Source organism: Saccostrea echinata, unplaced genomic scaffold (assembly GCF_033153115.1).
Source record: "Saccostrea echinata isolate AGI-Se365-2 ecotype Australia unplaced genomic scaffold, CSIRO_AGI_Sech_v1 ptg000002l, whole genome shotgun sequence".
NCBI classification, from domain to species: domain Eukaryota; kingdom Metazoa; phylum Mollusca; class Bivalvia; order Ostreida; family Ostreidae; genus Saccostrea; species Saccostrea echinata.
The window spans coordinates 12,250,001-12,271,450 of NW_026889751.1; the positions used below are offsets into that span (position 1 = coordinate 12,250,001).

The 21,450-nt window shown below is 34.3% G+C and overlaps 2 protein-coding genes across 4 annotated transcripts in view; one reads left to right on the forward strand and one right to left on the reverse strand.

Moving 5' to 3' along the window:
- Nucleotides 1–15,393, reverse strand: part of LOC133172941 (uncharacterized) — an 18,402-nt gene extending 3,009 nt beyond the window's left edge. The window contains exons 1-13 of one of the 2 annotated variants that reach the window (XM_061307798.1): nt 15,332–15,376; nt 14,620–14,853; nt 14,269–14,438; nt 12,236–12,320; nt 12,010–12,151; nt 11,502–11,536; nt 7,039–7,288; nt 6,871–6,944; nt 6,631–6,750; nt 6,085–6,535; nt 3,501–3,612; nt 1,799–1,918; nt 1,456–1,545 (exon numbers count right to left, since the gene is read on the reverse strand). In XM_061307798.1, the coding sequence (XP_061163782.1) occupies nt 1,456–1,545; nt 1,799–1,918; nt 3,501–3,612; nt 6,085–6,535; nt 6,631–6,750; nt 6,871–6,944; nt 7,039–7,288; nt 11,502–11,536; nt 12,010–12,151; nt 12,236–12,320; nt 14,269–14,438; nt 14,620–14,853; nt 15,332–15,361 (1,913 nt within the window). In that variant the 5' untranslated portion in view covers nt 15,362–15,376. Of the gene's footprint in view, nt 1–1,455; nt 1,546–1,798; nt 1,919–3,500; nt 3,613–6,084; nt 6,536–6,630; nt 6,751–6,870; nt 6,945–7,038; nt 7,289–11,501; nt 11,537–12,009; nt 12,152–12,235; nt 12,321–14,268; nt 14,439–14,619; nt 14,854–15,331 lie in introns of both variants that reach the window. The other variant, XM_061307807.1, reaches the window with a different exon arrangement.
- Nucleotides 15,394–21,067: 5,674 nt separating this feature from the next.
- LOC133172992 (echinoderm microtubule-associated protein-like 2) overlaps nt 21,068–21,450 on the forward strand; it is a 29,264-nt gene continuing 28,881 nt past the window's right edge. For both annotated transcript variants that reach the window (XM_061307864.1, XM_061307873.1), the window contains exon 1: nt 21,068–21,224. In XM_061307864.1, coding sequence (XP_061163848.1) covers nt 21,110–21,224 — 115 coding nt within the window. In that variant the 5' untranslated portion in view covers nt 21,068–21,109. The remainder of the gene's footprint in view (nt 21,225–21,450) is intronic.

Genomic DNA, 21,450 nt, shown 5'->3' on the forward strand with positions numbered 1-21,450 from the left:
CTTCACTATCTGAGGATGCTTCCATATAAATATGATCAATCATGGCTTTACTGTTCTTAAGAAGAAGATTTTTAACGATATTTTCCTATATATTTCTATGTAAAACTTTGATCCCACATTGTGGCCCCACCCTACCCCTGGGGGTTATTATTTGAACAACTTTGAATCTTCACTACCTGAGGATGCTTCCATATAAATATGACCAATCATGGCTTTACTGTTTTTAAGAAGAAGATTTTAGAGATATTTTCCTACATATTTCAATGTAAAACATGGATCCCTCATTGTGGCCCCACCCTACCCCTGGGGGTTATGATTTGAACAAATTTGAATCTTCACTACCTGAGGATGCTTCCATATTAAGAAGAAGATTTTTAGAGATATTTTCCTATATATTTCTATGTAAAACTTTGATCCCCCATTGTGGTCCCAACCTACCCCCGGGGGTCATGATTTGAACAAACTTGAATCTACACTACCTGAGGATGCTTCCATATAAATATGACCAATCTTGGCTTTACTGTTCTTAAGAAGAAGATTTTTAAAGATATTTTCCTATATATTTCTATGTAAAACTTGGATCCCTCATTGTGGCCCCACCCTACCCCCGGGGGTCATGATTTGAACAAACTTGAATCTACACTACCTGAGGATGCTTCCATAAAAATATGACCAATCTTGGCTTTGCTGTTCTTAAGAAGATTTTTAAAGATATTTTCCTATATATTTCTATGTAAAACTTGGATCCCCCATTGTGGCCCCACCCTACCCCCGGGGGTCATGATTTGAACAAACTTGAATCTACACTACCTGAGGATGCTTCCATATAAATATGACCAATCATGGCTTTACTGTTCTTAAGAAGAAGATTTTTAAAGATATTTTCCTATATATTTCTATGTAAAACTTGGATCCCTCATTGTGGCCCCACCCTACCCCCTGGGGTCATGATTTGAACAAACTTAAATTTACACTACCTGAGGATGTTTCCACATAAGTTTCATCTTTCCTGGCCGAGTGGTTCTTGAAGAGAAGATTTTTAAATGATGCCATTATTTTTTCACTAATTCCTAATTATCTCCTCTTGAAAGAGGGCGTGGCCCTTCAGTTGAACAAACTTGAATCCCCTTTACCCAAGGATGCTTTGTGGCAAGTTTGGTTGAATTTGGCCCAGTGGTTCTTGAGAAGAAGATGAAAATGTGAAAAGTTTACGACGACGCCAACGACGACAGACAACGGACAAATTTTGATCAGAAAAGCTCACTTGAGCCTTTGGCTCAGGTGAGCTAAAAAAAAGACAAGGAAATTTGGCTAATTATAAAGTGGGGTTCCTGGAACCCATATAGCATGATTCTATCATACATGGACTTAAGTTTTGTTTTCAGTCAGTTTCATTTGTTAAAAAAATGTGACTGAGCTGAGTACGTACTGTAGCCCAATAGCCTGTTGTCTTACTTGTAGGGTTTCTGTTCTTCAGCAGACATATTCCTCCAGGTATGTCCCAGGATTTTACTAATGTGTGAGGTGTGTACACCAGGATTAGCTCTGAAAACAAAAATGAACTCTCAACAGTGTGTAGTGATTTAGGCCATGGATATTGGCCTGGGTAGCTCTGTCGGTAGAGCACCTGACTAGTAATGCAGGGGTCCCAGGTTTGATTCCTGATCCAGCCATACTTTTTCCCCTTTCCTGTTAGTGAAAGACAATTGAAATGCCACTTTGGGCACAATTCACTGTCCTGTTAAAACATTTGCACACAAGCAGGTAATGGTGAGGAATCACTTCATTAATAACTTACTCAATAAACTTCTTGCGATTATATCTGCTGAACATCATAAATCCATTCATCCAGGTTGTTTTTCTGTGATCTATTTTTTCTGGTTTACTAACAGTGTTCTTGTTTTCATCTGTGATTTCTCTGCAACAGTAGTGCAATATCTAAAGATTAATACTCATTTTCAAACTTAAAAATTAAGTAAAGAAGATGGGCTTATTTGGCATGTAGGAATCCTGAATATGGATCATTCATAGTTTAAATGCCCATTCAAGCAGAATGATTGGTCAGCTGACCACAGTGGACAGACTCTACAAAAGTTAAGCTCATATCGGAAAATGTTACATTACATTGCAATACCTTGTCAAAATATTGTAATATTGAAGTTATTGGGTAAGTAGATGCAAATTATAAAAATTTTAGAGGGTAGGAAGAATTGCTTTTGCTCTCGGTGCAACAAAATCAAAATTAATTTTTTTATAATCATTATATTGTAACAGGCGGGGAAAAATGTCGGCCAGACTGGGACTCGAACCCGGAACCTCCCGCTAACAGTGCGGGTGCTCTAACCACTGAGCTACCGGGCCGACATACCCAGTCCCCGTTACGCTCTTCCCCCCTTTTTCTTGAGGTTTTCCATCCTGAAAACCTCACCGAGACTCTTCTAAACCACCGGTGGGTTTTATTGTTGGGCGCCAAATGTAACAGGCGGGGACTGGGTACGTCGGCCCAGTAGCTCAGTGGTTAGAGCACCCTCATGGTTAGCGGAAGGTCCCGGCTTCGAGTCCCAGTCTGGCCGACATTTTTCCCCGCCTGTTACAATATGCTTGTGTGAAAATTACTGTCACAGCCGTTGTCAGGTGTAAATTTGTTGCATGTCCGTTGGTGCACAAATTTGTACCAGACAGTCTTGAAAAATTCAATCCTTGCAACTTTCTATTTTGTTTATTTTTTTATTAAATTAATTTTTGGGGGAATATTCTTTACACTGAAAATCAAGGTGTCACTCTTACGTACTGTTGCTGGTGTTGTCAGAATTATTTGTGGACACGTAGTTCTTACAGTTAAATTCGATATCTTGAACACTGATATCTCTGGAAATATTGAAGTGAATTGGAAATCCCAACCACTTATTCTTTAAAGTATTTTACCCCTGATATCTTGAATCCTCAGATATCTTGAAGTTCTTTCTTGGTCCCATTGAGTTCAAGATAACAAGGTTTGACTGTAGTTAAATTAATAGCTGTAGAGTATCTTGCGGAAAACTAACAAAACTTTTTGCAGAAACATAAATATGAAATTTTACAAAATTTGAGGAAGTGTAATATGCCCTTCAAAGCTTATTTTAAAAACACAAGATTATAGGAAAATATTTTCCTTTCCTATGTTACAAGAACTCAATTTATTGCCAAATCCAAATCAAATGTGCCCTCATTTTTTCTTTTACAACAAACTAAAGACTTCAAACCAAGTCATTATATATGTAATAGTAATTATATAATTTCAGTTACAGTAAAATTTATCATTTAAACAGGTAAGAAACACAAAGTAGTATTAACTGGCAAAATTGGACCTATGTTATGCTGTGTAAGACCATAGCTCGCTAAGTAACCTTGAAATATATGCAAGTAATTATTTTAACAATGGTTTTACCTTCCAGACATATACATTTCATGCTGTTTAATCATTATCACTGTTGTTGATGGATACACAAGTGTGATCTTACCCAAGGTCCTTGCTGCATTTTTCCGGAATATGTGTTGCCTTCTGTCTGCGAGCTCTAGACGTACTGTGGAACTTCCATATATATGGTACGTAGGATACAAAATCCTCATCAACTGTAATGTTGGTTTATAAGATTAAATGTACAAGTCTATAAAAATTACTTTTCAAATTAGTACACCAAATAATTTGCCAAAGGGTATGTGTTTAATAACTATTATTCATTATACAAAAATTACATTACATAAAAAACATTCAGAAATCTCCATGTTTGAAAACAAATGATAAAACTCATAAATTACATACTATCTTATACCATCTCTACTAAAATGAAATGTTGTAACTTTGTGTCCATTTTGAGAAGAAAATTAAGGTAATTAATTCTTAAGTCTATATGAGCCAAATATATGAAGTGATGCTGTGAAGAAATAAACCTCAGGTCTCATAGGCAAAGAAGAATTTAATTCTGTGATTGAAATACATTTTAATTGGCAACCCTTAACATGCAATTGCAACTTCTCGGTCCTTTCTGTCAAGTGGAAAAACAACCTCAAATGTATTACGTAAACATTGAAATAAATATAGTGAGATTTCTTATCTTTAGAGTCTGGAGTTGAACTTCATTTAATACAAAGATATCACCTACAATATACATCAGAGGGAATAATCAAATCCGTGTAGCCTGTACTTTAATGGATAGGAAGCAACTCAATACTGTTTAAAATTTTACATCCAGTGATGAAAATACATTTGAAGTGTTTTTCTGATTTTGCAGAAAGACCGAAAAAGATTGCATTGCCCTTACATAATCTCTAAAATAAAAACAATGCCTGAGCATGAGTGAAGTACTGTTACCAGAGAGAAATAGTATAACTAAGACCATGATCTTTAAAAAATTGTCTGCATGTTTGCCCTCTCCCGACCAACAGACTAAAAATGGCCTGGCTCAAAACTTTTTTTTTAAAACCTCCATGAAACTTTTTTTTTATTGGTTCCAAAATTTTCTCATTCTGTCAACAACTGCAATTTTATATTCAGAATTTTTTTTACATAAAAAAATTCCCAACCTATCTACCAAATTTTGTTAATCCTGAGTCAGGAGAGGGCCTAATAAAGTTAAACAAGAGGCCCATGGGCCACATCGCTCACCTGAGCACACTGGCTAGGAAAAAAAAGCAAAAATCAGTTCAGTATTGAAAAGTTAACGGGGGAGAGGGGGGGGGGGGGGGGGGGACGGGGGATTTTAAACTACCAATGCTTTCATATCAATATAACAAATAACTTTGCTGTTCTTGAGCAGAAGATTTTTCCCATATATTCATTTGTAAAAATTTGATCCCCCATTGTGGCCCCACCCTACCCCCGGGGGTGCTCATTTGAACAATAATTTGAACGATGCTTCCATAAGTTTTTTTCAATATACTCTTATGAAAAACTTTGACCCCCCCATTGTGGCCCCACTTTACCCCCAGGGGTCATGATTTGAACAAACTTGAATCTACACTACCTGAGGATGCTTTCATATAAATATGACCAATCATGGCTTTGCCGTTCTTAAGAAGAAGATTTTTAAAGATATTTTCCTATATATTTCTATGTAAAACTTTGATCCCCCATTGTGGCCCCACCCTACCCCTGGGGGTCATGATTTGAACAAACTTGAATCTACACTACCTGAGGATGCTTCCATATAAATATGACCAATCATGGCTTTGCTGTTCTTAAGAAGATTTTTAAAGATATTTTCCTATATATTTCTATGTAAAACTTTGATCCCCCATTGTGGCCTCACCCTACCCCTGGGGGTCATGATTTGAACAAACTTGAATCTACACTACCTAAGGATGCTTCCATATAAATATGACCAATCATGGCTTTGCTGTTCTTAAGAAGAAGATTTTTAAAGATATTTTCCTATATATTTCTATGTAAAACTTTGATCCCCCATTGTGGCCCCACCCTACCCCCGGGGGTCATGAATTGAACAAACTTGAATCTACACTACCTGAGGATGTTTCTACATAAGTTTTATCTTTCCTGGCCCAGTGGTTCTTGAGAAGAAGATTTTTAAATGATGTCATTATTTTTTCACTAATTCCTAATTATCTCCCCTTGAAAGAGGGCGTGGCCCTTCATTTGAACAAACTTGAATCCCCTTCACCCAAGGATACTTTGTGGCAAGTTTGGTTGAATTTGGCCCAGTGGTTCTTGAGAAGAAGATGAAAATGTGAAAAGTTTACAGCAACAACGCCAACGCCTACGCCAACGACAACGCCGACAGACAACGGACAAATTTTGATCAGAAAAGCTCACTTGAGCCTTTGGCTCAGGTGAGCTAAAAAGAAAAGTTTCATGTGACACAAAAGTGTGCTTGTCAAACACATTTTATCTGTCATAGAGTTGTGTGGTTAAGGTCATGAAATCCTTACTGACCATGATGTAATGCATGCAATACCTTGATATATAAGTAGGATACTCTACTAGTTGTCTCTTTTTGCAACATTCTGTCCAATTTAATGTTACATCCTACACTGTTTGGATCTTGGTTGTCTCCTATTAGAATCCTTACCTGCTAAAACAAAATTTACCTGGACTGCGACGTAAAAATTTCCCACAGGATTCTGATTTAAATTTCTTGGTAGAGGGCTCTGGGATGTTTTCCTCCTCCTCCTCCTCTTCTTCTGAGGGACACATCTTAAGGTTGGTGATGTTGTTAAATGGTGACCTCTTGGGAGTGTACTGCTTTCGCTTGTTCTTTCCTGGCCACCATGGACTTTTTACAGGGGTATAAGGTGGGCTTGGTTTCTCAGGACTTGACAGGAAAACTGAAATGTCAGAGTGCCCTGATATGGCTGAGACATTGTGTTGGCTGATGGGCTCTGACACTTGGGATAAGAAGACATCTTCCCTGCAAGGATTGGTCTTTAGGACGCTCTCTGGTGATATGGTTCTCATTTCCCCATCGGAAGCTTCAGCAGCATCAGGATAATCCTGAACATCATTCTTAATCCCATAGGAGGGATTCATCAGAATTCTTTCCTATAAAGTAATACAGCTTACTTTGTCTTTCCAAAATAAAGTTTTAATTCTGCATTATACATACCATGAAAACTATTTGAAAATTTCAAACAAACCCTGGTTCTAGGACTATTGAGTTGAGATGACCGCTTACACACAGGGCTAGACATAAGATCAAAAGCATCTGGGAAACTGTCCAAGCAGGAAGAGGAAGGCAAAATATCATCATTCTGAAACTAAATCACTCATGCTCTAGCATTTCATGTCATTTTACCTTGCAAATTTTTTCTGAAATCATAGAATTGAAACTTTTCTTTTCACTTCTACAAGGAAACATGCAGAATAACTTCACTTACGATAAGTTTAGAAGGGGTGTCTATTAACTGGCTCAACACACCTTGGGTAGACTGGCTATAGAATCCCTCCTCATCTACGAAACGTAAATTACAATTGCAACTTTGTGCCTCCATATATAAACATATATATATTAAATTTTTAACACAGCAGCCTAATTTATACAATACCTGGATCATCTTCTGCCCCCTCACAACCAGAGATGTTAATTAAGTTTTTGAGGGGAGATGTTAGCCAGTGGTGGTCCCTAATAGAAGAGAAAGTCTGAATCCCTACACTGGTTCCAATCCCCGACTTCTGGGAGGAATCATAGCCCTCCTCAACCAGTTTGTGGTCACTTGTAGAGTCTATGGTTGGGGAGGAGATCTTCAGTCCTCTGTGCTCCACTTTAATTTTTTTGCTTTCAGACTTGCTCTTTGCCTAATTCAAAATGGAATATTATTAAACTAGAGGACACCTACGCATAATCATTTTATGAAGGTGTGACTCCTCACAAACTGAGAGATGGTGAACGTAGTGATCCCAATGTGTGACTCCTCACAAACTGAGAGATGGTGAACAAAGTGATCCCTAGATGGTGAACAAAGTGATCCCTAGGTGTGACTCCTCACAAACTGAGAGATGGTGGACAAAATGATCCCTAGGTGTGACTCCTCACAAATTGAGAGATGGTGAACAAAGTGATCCCTAGGTGTGACTCCTCACAAACTGAGAGATGGTAGACAAAGTGATCCCTAGGTGTGACTCCTCACAAACTGAGAGATGGTGAACAAAGTGATCCCTAGATGTGACTCTAACAAACTGAGAGATGGTGAACAAAGTGATCCTTATGTGTCCCTAGGTAACACAACAAAGAAGCTCCCCACTGCCTCTTTTGGAGGTTAGATAAAACGGAGGTCAACATTACTGCTACATTGCAAAAAATTTAAACTCATTACCGCTACATTTCTTCGAAATTTCGGGTGATCATTACCGCTAAATTTTATCAATAAGACATTTGGCGATTACAACTCATTACCACTACATATTTGAATCTGTCAGCAATGGCATGGAATATGAGTTCTGTTCAATATAACTCACTCACAATGTAGTGAAGTACAATTTGGATCGAAGTTCTAATTAATATAGTGAAACTTGTCTTATCTGACATGCTGCGGGAAATAAAATCAATGTTGGATTAGACAGTGTGTCAGATTACCCAGTTTTGAATATTTCTAAGCATTATGATTAGTGTCAGATGGATTCATACAAAAAAATATATCATTTTTTAGGGGTGCAACGATACACCAACCTCACGATACGATACCTATCACGATACATGACAAGGTTAAGAAGTCTTTCATGTTTCTCATCATTTTTTTTTTTAAATTGACATGGTAATCATGGTAATATCAAATGTTCATATTTTTTGATAATAATTAAAATATCAATTTATTAACTTGATTTGGATTGATAGGTAGATCTTTGAGTTGTATAAAATATTATAATATAAAATATTCTAAACCAAAGAAGAACATTTACTGTAGCCTGGATTATGCCTTATTTATAAAAGGGGCCTTTCCTCATAATCTTCCTTTTAAATATGAATGAAAAAGGAAGACATTTATTCTTTTATTCCTTTTATTTACGTAGAAAACCAGTTGTCATATTTCTTGTGTTAACATGTTCAAGTCAACAAGACAGCACATTTTGGATCAAAATACACGCTTGATGAGATATTGAGTATTACTATAGAATACTTTTAGATCCAAAGGATTTATCAGTTGTCTTAACATCTATAACTTTTAATCACATTAGGAATGAGATAAAGTCCTTTCACCCTGCAAGGTCTGAAAGATGCTGGAGATGAGTTAAACTGTTATTACTGCGTTATCGTTGACCTCATGTTTTGCGCAGAAACCATTTTGAAATTGTAAACAAGGAAACAAAACGGACGATTCAGATAATTCTGAACCAATTGAACCGAACCGCGATGTCAGTTTAGTGTATCATGAATTGAGCTGTGGAAAAATATACCGCGATATACCGTCAAACGGTTTGTCGTTGCACTCTAATCAATTTTCATTAGGTTTAAGAGTACATGTGTATTTAATTGTCAAAGAGTTTGCATAATTGTTTGTTTATTTGTTGTATAAAATATATCTTAGCATTTCTTTGAGAAACAGGATTTGTGATAGCTTTAGTAAACTCTGTAGTAATATACAATGACTTTTTTAAATGGACAAAACAGATGGAACTGCCGATAGTTTCGAGATATGTTGCAATTTAATTTTCAGCATTTTACTTACTGACAGTAGATATTATAGTAAATATTTCGTCTACCTTCTCTACACAGTGGTATTAATATTTTTTCTACACTACATATCTTTCCGATTTTTCTCCATTGTTTACTTCTCAACATAGAATCTGCTATTAGTGCCGTCACATGACTTTTCATACCAATGGGTCGTAACTCTAAAACATTGTGATTATTGCAATTGAATTTTGATCAAACAAACGTAATATTTAAAAATTTAATGGTCAACTTAAAAATCAGTATTTTTTGCTTCTGGGAAATCTTTTATATGCACAGTTTCGCTTAATCCAGTGTATATTAACCTGGAAATGAAAAGTTTTCTACTAGACAAGATGCTGCCTTCAAATTGTGTACTGCTGTCTCCATGTTACACAGCAGTAGTTCACCATTTTCATGTTTTTTTTGTGACATGGCTTTATGAAGGAAACTGAGTGCATGTTTGATTTAAATTTCAAGCTAAAAATCTTATTTATGCTGTAGATAAGGGCAACCTAAATATCATGTACTCTATTTTCTGTCGTATGGGTATACTATTTTGTCAATGCGAGAATAAAATTGATAACAACAAAGAGAATTGATAGCCTAATTTTTAAATTCAAAAACTGTTCATTTATTGCTTACATAAACACTTTCAACTCATACATGTAATTAACTACTCTCTAAGTACACCAATCTTGTGACCAAACAGAACATTCATGTTACCTAGCCAGCGGCTAATTACAGTACACCCGTGTAATTATGTCGGATTACCCAGGTGAAATCTTAATGTATTTATCTATTTTTGTTGACAAAATAGCGCCAGAATTCAGAATGTACAGTGGTTGGAATATACAGTGTTTTATTCTATATAAATTATAAAGAAATTTTTTGGGAATAAAATATGAGGTCGGAAAGTCCAGTGTGCCGGATTGCACAGTTGTCGGATTGGACAGTGGGCACTGTATAACTCATTCAGTCTGTAGTCGAAATACAATGATTTATCATCAGTTGACTGTGTGTTTTATCCATGAACAATTCTTGTTTTTAACGACGTTGGATCCTGATATTTAAAGTCTTAAACTTTTTTTGTCAAGTATATTTTTAGCTTCTACACACATAGCTTAATTAAAAATCAAAACAAAAAATGGGGGTCAATATGCTTCTTTTGGCGCTACAGTACATTTAAAATGACCTTTTTGCACTGAATTTGTGTCTTAATAAAAAATAACATCTTCGACGTTTTCCCTCCAATATTTTTTTATCCAAATAAATCATGGGACAAAGTATGCTATTATTCTCTCTTAAAAAAGACACATTAAAATTGTGACAAAGAAAAATTCTCAAATTGATTCGCATAATCAATTATTTGACCTTTCTGCACTCACAAAATGTCATTTTTCGGGCATTAAAAATTTAACAAGCAAGAAAAATATTTTAAAGTCTTAAACTTTTGCTGAATTTAAGTAGATTGATCAGAGTTATCTTATATATTCAGAAAAGAAAATCAAAAGTGGAGGTCTATGATGTTAATTTTTAGATATTACTAAAAAACTGTTAATTTTATGATAAAATTGGCTCAATTTTTTCCTGGAGTTTCAGAATATATTTTCTATATTTGTCACAATATGATGATAGAATTCACAAAAACTGAATTAATTAATATTTTAGAACCAGCATTAAACATTTCAATGCACAAAATAGCTCTGTGTGCAACCAGCATGGAAAAATAGGAATCTAAACTTACATGTAACAGTACTGTATATATTTCAAAAGGGAAAAAATGATCATTTTCTTCTAAAAAATCTTCCGCCACAAAATATAGTTCCTGGCTTAATCCTATTTGAATGGAATTTAATCGCGTTTTTTTCATTGGATATAGTATAATTTGCATTGTAGAATTCAGATTTAATGTTAGAACTTAAAAATAAAGCAGAATTTTAGAAATAAAGCTCCAGACCAAAATCTGCTCAAAAGCTCAGGATCGAACGTCCTTAAAACTTTCAAAAATGTTTTATTAAATAAAAGATTTTAAATAAAAAAGTGAGGAAAAAAAAAAATCCTGCTCAAAGTCCTACTTTCACCTCTCCGTGGTGATCAGAGGAAATGGGTCTTGTGCATGTATTTGTTGTACTTCATATCAGTCTGTACATGCATAAGCCACTGGCTAATGAAAGAGGCAATGTAGCGGTAATGTATACTTTTTTTGTAGCGGTAATGAGTATGTAGAGGTAACGACTATTTTGAAAATGTAGCAGTAATGATATGCACCCAGATAAAATTCAAATGCAGAAATGAAGCATGCATTTAACTCTTAAAAAATATATCTATACTGCCATAACTTTGATGATTTTAGCTCACCTTGTGTTTCAGTATAGCATTGTCCTTTTTCAAAGCTATATAAACGAAAGTACATGTATATCAGATGTATCGAAGTGTCATTTAAGAACATTCTGATATGATTATAGATCAGTTTGATAAATCTCCAGAATAAAGTCTGTTACCTGTACTTTTTTTTAATAACTTTACTCTTACCTCAAATTATGATCTTACCAAATTTAAGACAACTGGGCTGAGTTCAAGATTGTAGCAGTTATCCTAGCTGCTAGGCTAGATATTTAGCTCATATTGAATGCACTGTATGATAACACTTTTTATGGCTACGTTAGCAAACTTTTTAGATCCTAGCTGCTATGATCTTGAACGAAGCCCTGGCCATTACAAGTATTTACATTTCTTTTCTAAACAAAAATGTTATTTATTTGCAACAAATCTTTGTTTTAAATTTTAGGAAATGTGGTAGATTTGTTCTATAGATATAGTATTAGCAGGAAACATTGTAACTGATTTACATTACTTGTGGCTATACCTTTTTTGGATCGCAGTTGTTCTGTAATGAAGTCTGTTGACATGAGAAGATCACTAACTCTTAGATCAAGTTTCTCACACAGATCATGGACTGTATTCTCCAGGTAACAAATGTAAGCAATTATTTTCTGCATCATCACAACCTATCATGAAATGTACAGTATGTCTGGGTTAAAAGCAATTTCAAGAAGCAAAGCAAAATTAGATGTATTAAATCTTGTTCTTGCCTTTGTTTCTTTCATGACTGCTGAGTAACCTGGGACACGCTCACAAACCTTCTTCATGGATTCATTCAGGGTGTGGTGCCGTACTCTTCACAAACAAAATTTGTATATAAAAATACAATATTTTAACTCCATTCTTTGGGGTTCTAAATTAACTTTTTTCCCTACAAGTGACCATGGAATTTACTTGTCCTCACATAAATTTTACTTGCTCAATAAATTTTCAATAAAGAATTCATTAAATTGAAAAATATTTCAGTTGTATTATACAAAATAATGTCTAAGATACAGGTGACCCTCGATCTCTCGAACATCAAGGGACTGTCAGAAAAGTTTGAGAGATCGAGGAGTTCGAGAGATAGAAAGTGAATAAAATCCAGAATTTTCAGTTCCGATCATCGTTGTTTTACTATTATAGATACCGGAAGTATATGTTGATAATGTCATTGCATGTTTTCAGTTGTATTTTACAGGTAATTCACTTGATTTCAACAACAATGATCGTATTTTGAATAAATAAAATAATTTCTTAAGTTTCAATATTTATTTGTTCTCGTGTTACTTGGTGTCATCTATGTAAAAACCCAATATACACGTCCATGCCAGCCCCAGGCGTTCACTGTTATCCAGGTAAGTCCAAGCTGCATTAATTTTACACTTGATTGGCGTGTATACATGTGCAATCAAAACTTCGAGAGATAGAGAGTAAAAAACAATGCAATGTGTGTAACGGCAGGGACCTATATACTAACGGGATAGGCAACTCTCGCAAGTCTCACGATACCTTGTAAGTTGCGAGATTTCGTAAGTCAATTTTAATTAAATATATCTCTTTTGCTATCAAATATTTCAGAATAAAATCTTAATTTATCTATCAAAAAATTATTCAAGATTTGTTATAAGCACCATTTTTACTCCTTATCTTAGAAGTAATTACGTTTATTTGAAAATCAGTGCGTGCCCCTGATCGGCCGTATTTCCGAGAAATCGTCGATTTTGGTGGTTGTTTACTTAATATCTGGATTATTTTATAATATGTGCTTTAAAATTTATTAAATATCCATTCGGATACACAAAAAGAACAGATTACATTAATCAGTCAAAACAAGCTTTTTACTGGGGAAAAAAGTAGTTTGAAAAACTTGCAGTGTTGTGTGTGCCGTTTTGGGTAAATAAACATGGCGCTGAAGGAGTTGCCTATCCCGTTAGTATTTAGGTCCCTGGTAACGGGACCCAGGTCTTGGTTCGAGAGATAGAGAACTTCAAGAGATCGGAAGTTCGAAAGATCAGGAGTAAATTTGCTTAGTTATATAGAGAAAAAAAATGGGACCAGAGGTTCACTTAGAGAGATCGAGAACTTCGAGAGATCGGAGTTTGAGCCATTGAGAGTAACCTGTACATTTATACTCACCAAGTCTGTTATGTGATTTTATTGACACTAGTAGCTAGGAATGTGCGATTTTATCTATATACCAGTATATCGTGATTTTTTATTGCACGATACATATCATGATATGGAAATTTATTTGTTAAAAAAATTATGGAAATTCATTTCAAATCATAGTAGAAATTGTATCCTGATACTTTTGGAAAAAATCATGATATATCACGATACTAAACCCATCCCTACTAATACCAATATCTTGGTTAAAGCTAAATTAAAAATAATACTGAAAATCCAAACTTCATCAGTCCAAAGACATAAAGCAGACGGATTTGCTCTATGTCTATGGTCAGATTTATGCTACTACCAAAGCAATGAGTAACTGATTAACTTTAATTCCTGTCAAATTTGATGACCAGGATTGGAATTCACTATGACGATCAGGATTAAAATTTCAACTTCAATAAAGAAATTGAGAACAGTTTTAGCTTTTCATTTTCAACTCTCTTTACGGAAAAATAACTTGTCCTATCACACAAAACTGCCCATAAATATTCAATTGTATAAGAAAAATTTTTCACTGGTATCGGAAATGCGGACAAACATTAATGTCCAGCCCTGCTTTTGTGCCATACTTCTATGACATAGTTACCTCTCATTTTCTCTGTGTCGTTCCATCATCTTTAACAGGGTTTTGGGTGTTTTCTCTCCTGTCCGTTTGTTTGTTTTTGTCTGTGTTGTTACTGGTGACAACATGGCACTAGGTATAGGAACTGATTTGCTGTTTGAAATTTCACAGTTTTCTTCACCAACACACTTTTTCTTAAAAAAAAAAATATGTGAAAATCAGTTTGTTAGTATAATATTGATCTTTTTTAAATAATAATCATTAACTTTCAAATCTTGACCAATTTATTTTTATGAATATATAGAAATTATTACAGTAAAATTTGTGTTTAAAATAGCACTATTGTAGTTTTGTTTAGTTACAAAGTAGAAATACCACAGAATTTCCTTTTGACAGCTCCACATGACTTATACACTGGTTGATAGTCCATTGTTTTATTTGGATTGGATCCTTGGATTGAACAGTTGCCCAGTGTTTTGATTGGTTCTGATCCCTGGACTGGTCGTGAAATGGGGCTTCATTTGTCCTCGCACTTTGAGATTGATAGGGAAACATTGGCTCGTATATGTAATTTGCTGAAAATGATTTTCCCTCTTTAAAACTGGGTTCCTGTGAATAATTCAAAAAGTGCTCAATTTTGAAACATCTTCCAACCAAATGCAATAATCACAATTAGATCAAAGACAAACACACAAACTCTCAAAGATTAGTAAATGAAAGTAACTGAGAACTTTTTAGGTTTTCACAAAGATCTTTAACACTTCTGAGAAAAAGGACTATGTTTAATTATACCAAAGACATATCATTCAATTATTTATGTGACATTGTCTCTGATGTCATCTCGCATTACTCTGTTACTAGATAGCCTACAGAACCGACAGTGCCAAGTGGCGGTTGTGGTTCGTTGTCATAATATTAATAATGCTAAATATGCAAATGGCAAAGCTAAATAGGATACAGCAGTAACAATCTGGAAAATTCCATAACTTTTCCCAAGACATCATAGAGACTAATAATGACCTATTTGACCTAACATGATGTCATCGATCACAGAGTTTATCAAATATTTACATTTTTTTTTCTGTACCTGACAAAAGTATGAAACAAAAAATACCATGTCACAGTTATTTCAGACGTAAATTTTAAACCGATAGCCTATTTATGCATGCTTTTAACGTTTTAATTTCCCGCCGCGACAAGTATGGCGACAGGAAAAGGTAATCTTGTACCCAGACAGGCTCCGCATTTCTCCGAATTACTTAATATGGTTATAATTAGAATAAATATGCAGCCCTTGGAAAGAGTCTATTGTGAAATATATAGATTTTTTTTATATATTATTGATTTAGATTATACTCTCCAACACAAAAATAAATAAACTTTTTTCCCAAAACAGCGTACTCTCGTTCGGACGGATTTTACACGACTCTTTTAGCTGGTTCCCTTTGGGAACTAAGTTAATCAGTCAACCAGTGTCGGCAATCCGCAATGGACAGTGCAACGGATCTCTCAAATGGCATGCTCTCTGACAGTGTTGCCAGTTGTGGTGAGTATTGTGGAAAACTATGCCTCTCTTTGATTGTGTTATTTAAAAAATAAACAGTCTTCAGATTTGATAAGTGCACAGCAATACCAGTGCTACCCTTAGGGTGCCGGGTGTCTCTAGCCGGCGGTCGGATCCATAAATAAAGTTAATTTATAACTCGGTGAACTATGTTGTAAACCTGCACCATTCATCCCCACCCCAATATTGCAAAACAATGGTATTGTCACTGCATGGTGTGAGTTTTATTCCGAAAACATCGTGTACATGGTTTTGAACAGTTGAATTTAGTTGGAATATGGCGAACAGTTAAAAATGCCTCCAATATGCAAATGCATAAGATATTGCTCCTATTATTTGAAACTTTTAAGTACACGTTTGACATTTTTTGACTTACAGCTTGTAAACATATACATTGATAATCATATCGATAATTTTGTCCCAAAAATTTTATTGGTGTTAAGGAAAGTTCAAATCCTGTCACCTTGAGCTGTAACATGAAGTGAGCAGCCAGTGGTAAACTGTTTCGTTTTCATCCAAGAACCCATCTGCTTTGGAAGATATCAAACCAAGATATTCTTTGCAGTTTCATGTGACTGCATAATGAGACATATCTTTTGCTGATTGCTTGTGATATAAGCAGCATTTTGTGTAACAGGGTAGAGTAAAATTTATGGCTAGACCGGAATCAAACCTGCATGCATTGCTATAGTCAGGTGTTCAAACCACTGAGCTATCCAGGTAGATATCCAAGGTTCTTATAGCCAATTTATTCACTAAATTCCTCCTTAAATTGTTTTTATACTTTACGATGCACAACCCAGATTCTTTTGGCAGCTAGGACTTCACCTGCAAGTCCAGGGGTAGTCAGTGGCACCAAATATAACAGGAAAAGAGAAAATCTTTATGGCTGGACTGGAAAACAAACTAGGGACCCCTGCATTACTATAGTCAGATGCTCTAACCTCTGAGCTATCCATAGGCCATAATTCCCAAACCATGGCAGTTGGATATTGTTAACAACATGTACATATATATATATATATATATATATATATATATATATATATATATATATATATATATATATATATATATATATATATATAAAGCACTAAAAATGACCAACGACACGAACAATAATAATTGTCAAATTTTCGGGACGACCTGTCCCTTCCTCAGGACAAAGAAAAAAGTTAAGAAGTCATAAAAACAAAGGAAATAGAGAAGCAAAAACAACTAGCACTACTACTAAACTACCAAACACTAAATATTTACAATGTTACATGTTTAATTTGGAGTTTATAAACAGTTGTGAACAAAGAAATCCGGAGCGCTATGAATTGCGTCCGGTCTATCGGGTGTACTCTGGTGAAGTATGATTTACATAATTGAACGAATATATATATATATATATATATATATATATATATATATATATATATATATATATATATATATATATATATATATACCCAATAGCAAAGGCAATTAAAGTACACATACAAAGTATATCTATACATCTAAGGATGCATGCAGAAAATGCTATACATCTTATTTGATTTTTGAGTGTGCTTTAATTTTGATAAGAATTAAAAAAAATTTTTTACTATTACTTTTCAGTGTATAATGTATTTGATATGTTATATGAAACCAACTTCCTTTTAACACACCCATGATGTTCATAATAAACAGAAAATAGACCAAGAATTATTAATGTGGCTGAAAATTACTGTTAAATCTATGGGCAAAATAAATTTTGCCAAGTCTCCATTTGTTTTTTCAGAGCACTAATCCTTTGAACCAATAGTAGCTGCTACTCAGTACTTAGATAATACAAATTTATTAATGCAGCATTAAAATATAGATTTTTAAAGTTAACTAGCTATCTGACACTCTACAAAACAAATTTTGAATACTTCTACTAAAATTGAAAGCAAATGCAGCAAAATACTTTGAGAGTGCAAAATATTTTCTTAAGTTTGCTATTTCTATGTACTGCCATCTTCTATTGTATGTTTATGCATCAGATTGCGCAGTCATAAGAAGAAATTGACAAAGTTGACACAGCATTACTCAAAACATCTCTGTATCAAAATAATAGATGCAGTATTCTTTAGAAAAGTGGTCCATGAAAAGGAATTTAATGGTCTCTCAAAATACATGTAACAGATATATCCCTATTGAAAGAAAAACAAAAACAGGGTTTATAGTTGTTCAATTTGCTTGTTAAAACATGTACCATACAAATGAAAACTTCCACATCATTGCACTAAAGATTATAAGTATAAGGATTTGAATGGTCATGGGACTGCTTGATTTATACATACATCCAGTTTGTGAAAAAGAAAAAAGTTATGAACATCAGCAAAAAAAATTTAAATGCCTACAAATGCTAATCAACAGATTTTAATGATTATCTGTGACAGATGCCTGTATTATTGAATATAGATAAACATCTGACAGGTAGATGAAATTTACATTGCTGAAATCTATAATCAATTTCACACCATAAAATATACAACAGTATTGAAAATATTGCCAGATGCCTCATTGATTTTTTTTTTTTTTTTTTTTTTTGGATACTAGCAATATTTATGGTTGACAATACACCATTGTTAGATATAGATCAAAAGGAATGTTTTTTGTGAATTCCTACATGGTCGTAACATTGTTATCAAACTGCCATCATGAATGATTTCTCAAAGCTAGAAGAATGAAAAAATTAAAAATGCAAAATTTTCCATGCATTTGCCAAAAACATTATAAATGGTACTTTCCTTTCTCTTTGGATTGAAATCACTTCTATTTTTGTCTTAATTCTCACATTGTCACAGAAATACCCTCAAGTGGTATTTGGTTTGCAATTATTCTCTGGTCTGAAATTTAGCATTAAAATCAATGCTACTTTTGAACACAAATTCCTAAAGCCTTTTTTGAGCAATGTATCTGACAATCTGATCGCCATCACATTCCCATATACTAAACAACGGACAGATATAGGAATTAAGGGGGGGGGGTATGGAAGTTTTGTCAGAGGCAGGCTGCTGGCCCCATTAGGTCTTGAGTGAAGCCTTGGTTGGGGCCCGAGGATGAAGCCCCTGGAAGCTCATGAATTTTAGTGATTTTAAGAGCAAAATTTACCTTATAACATGTATAATCAGCCTTCAGGGGCATAGTTATACACCATCCTACAAACACATTTTAGTTTCAAACTGTGCAAAATTTATCATCAGAAAAGCCATTATACTACTTAGAGCAACTTGATTTTATGTTAGCTTTGCTGGTTACAGGTATCAGTGGATACTCGTGTGACTCCCAAGAGGTGAAGAAATAAAAAAAAAATTAACAGTGTCAAGGGTCAGCATAGCTCTAAGTCATTGTGTTGTAATTTAAAAATTAAGCTGTTTTGGAAAAGTATCTACATGCTACATAGTATTTTGGATACACAAACTGTTACTGGTACTATATGGCAATGTTTCTAGTATCAGTTAATTTTTTTTTCAATGCATAGCAGAACATGAATTCAAAACAAAAAACAAAAAGATTGTTTTCTTGGCTTTCAGTTAAAAGTCCCAGTGGGTGCAGCTCTATAAACACTTGAAAAATGTTTTTTTGGACTATGATAAAATTGTATTATATTAAGGTGTCCTTATGGCATTTATCTAGTTCATTTTCAACATAGGATATCTGCCATATTTCTTCGGGGAAAATGTTCAGTGTCATTGAAGTATTAGCGAACAAAAATCTTGGTTGTTTAGCTACATTTGAAAAATATTTGGAAATAAAATAAATGTTTATAAATACTTCATTATGGTCTAATGAATTGTTTAAGATACTTATATAATCTATTTCAAATTATGTCATTTTCTGTACATTTACATTTATTCCATTTTACATCAAAGGGCAGGTCACTCTTAACGTCAAAAATCTACCATGGATTTAGTGAGCAGTGTTTAGGGCTTCCTTAAGCAGTCTGGGAATGTCTTGTATGGGAGATAACTTGTGATGGATAATTTTTCGTATATACAAAATAGTTCTAGGTAACAAAGCGATAATATCATTTTATCCATATTGTATTCTTCTCATTTTTCCAGTAGGAAAGACTGTCATTTTATGAACATATACATACAGCTGTATGTCAATTTTCAACAAGGTCTGTTTAGTAAACACTGATAGTACATCAAAGAAATTATACACAAAACAGATAGTATTTGGAGAATATATAACATGAAACAGATACTGATGATAATTCCGTGTTACAAAGCCAAAACAACTCTGTAATCTGCACTGTTATATAACAAAATATGTAAAAGACAGATAATGAACTACATACACATAAGGTACATGTATATGTTCATTTATTTCCAAGTTATGTGGCAAAGAAATGCAGGCTTCACACCTTGTAATTTGGAGGGGAGTTGTAGTTATTAATATTTTATGGGATGTATACTTGTAGAGATAACCATAGGTGCCTGTGTACTTTTTTATCTCGAAGGAAATGTAGATCTTAGAAGATGAAGTGATAAGTGCTTGGGCTATTTTTACAATTTTTTTTCACTGTTGAAGTTAATCTGTGAGATACAAGCAAAGTTTAAAGTCTGTTTTTATGTTTAAGTTTGTGATACACATGTATTGTCATGTTTACATTTGTGAATGACATAATTGCCTGTATTATCTTTTTCTTTGGGGGCCATAAAAACTGTGACAATTTCAGTTTCGTAGTGATGAATTATGAGACTCTCAAGTTCGTAAGTTCAAATGCAGAGTTGAATATAACCTGCAAAATAACATTTTAAACAACTATTTTATGTTTGCTTAGGAAAATGCACATGTGGATTTTAAAGAGGTTCTCTTACTCAACATACTTAAACAATTTCTCCTTTTAATTTTTTCTTTCCACAAAAAAGTGCTCAAGATTTTTGGAAAATGGATAAAAGTCTTCTGAATGGAATTTTGAAAAACTGGGAGTGACTAAAAAAGTTTATTAAGTAGAAAAACTGCTACTCAAATGCTAATTGAAGTCTGATATTACTTTGACAAAGTGAGTGAACTCACAAAAGTGTGGGATTAAGATTGTCAGATCAAAGTTGTCACTCCCAGTCAAGGTCATACAAAGAAGGCTTTTGTGTACAAAGGAAGAGTACATTCAGAGTGGATATTGATTTATTGGAAACAAATGTGTTCAACAAATGAAGACTTCCACATCCTACCTGTGCTGAAAGCCTAAATAAGGCAGCTAGGGTAAAAAAAGAGAGATGACTTGATGGCCAGCAGGCCTCCTAGTTTTGGTGCTGTTGACCAGTGAATGCATGAGTCAATATGGAGAACCACTTGTCCTTTAGTTGTCATGACAGCCAACCTAGCACAGCGTGTTCAGCTGAATATAGTGGTATTGATCTGGGATTTCATGTTTCTGATGATAGAGATGTTTTGGGTGAGCTGTTAATTAAATTAGTGGCCTTATTTCATTGATTAGTATAAATGTTTGTCAAATATAGCACATTTGCCACATGTACTGCACTAAAGTGATGCATAATTCCATTCTGTATGATGTTTGTGATATTGGAAGCTGCATGCTTTAATTATGCTACTTTCACTTTTGAAGATCTCATTAATGCACAATTGATTGAATTTTTTTACAATGTTGGAAGATGATTCTA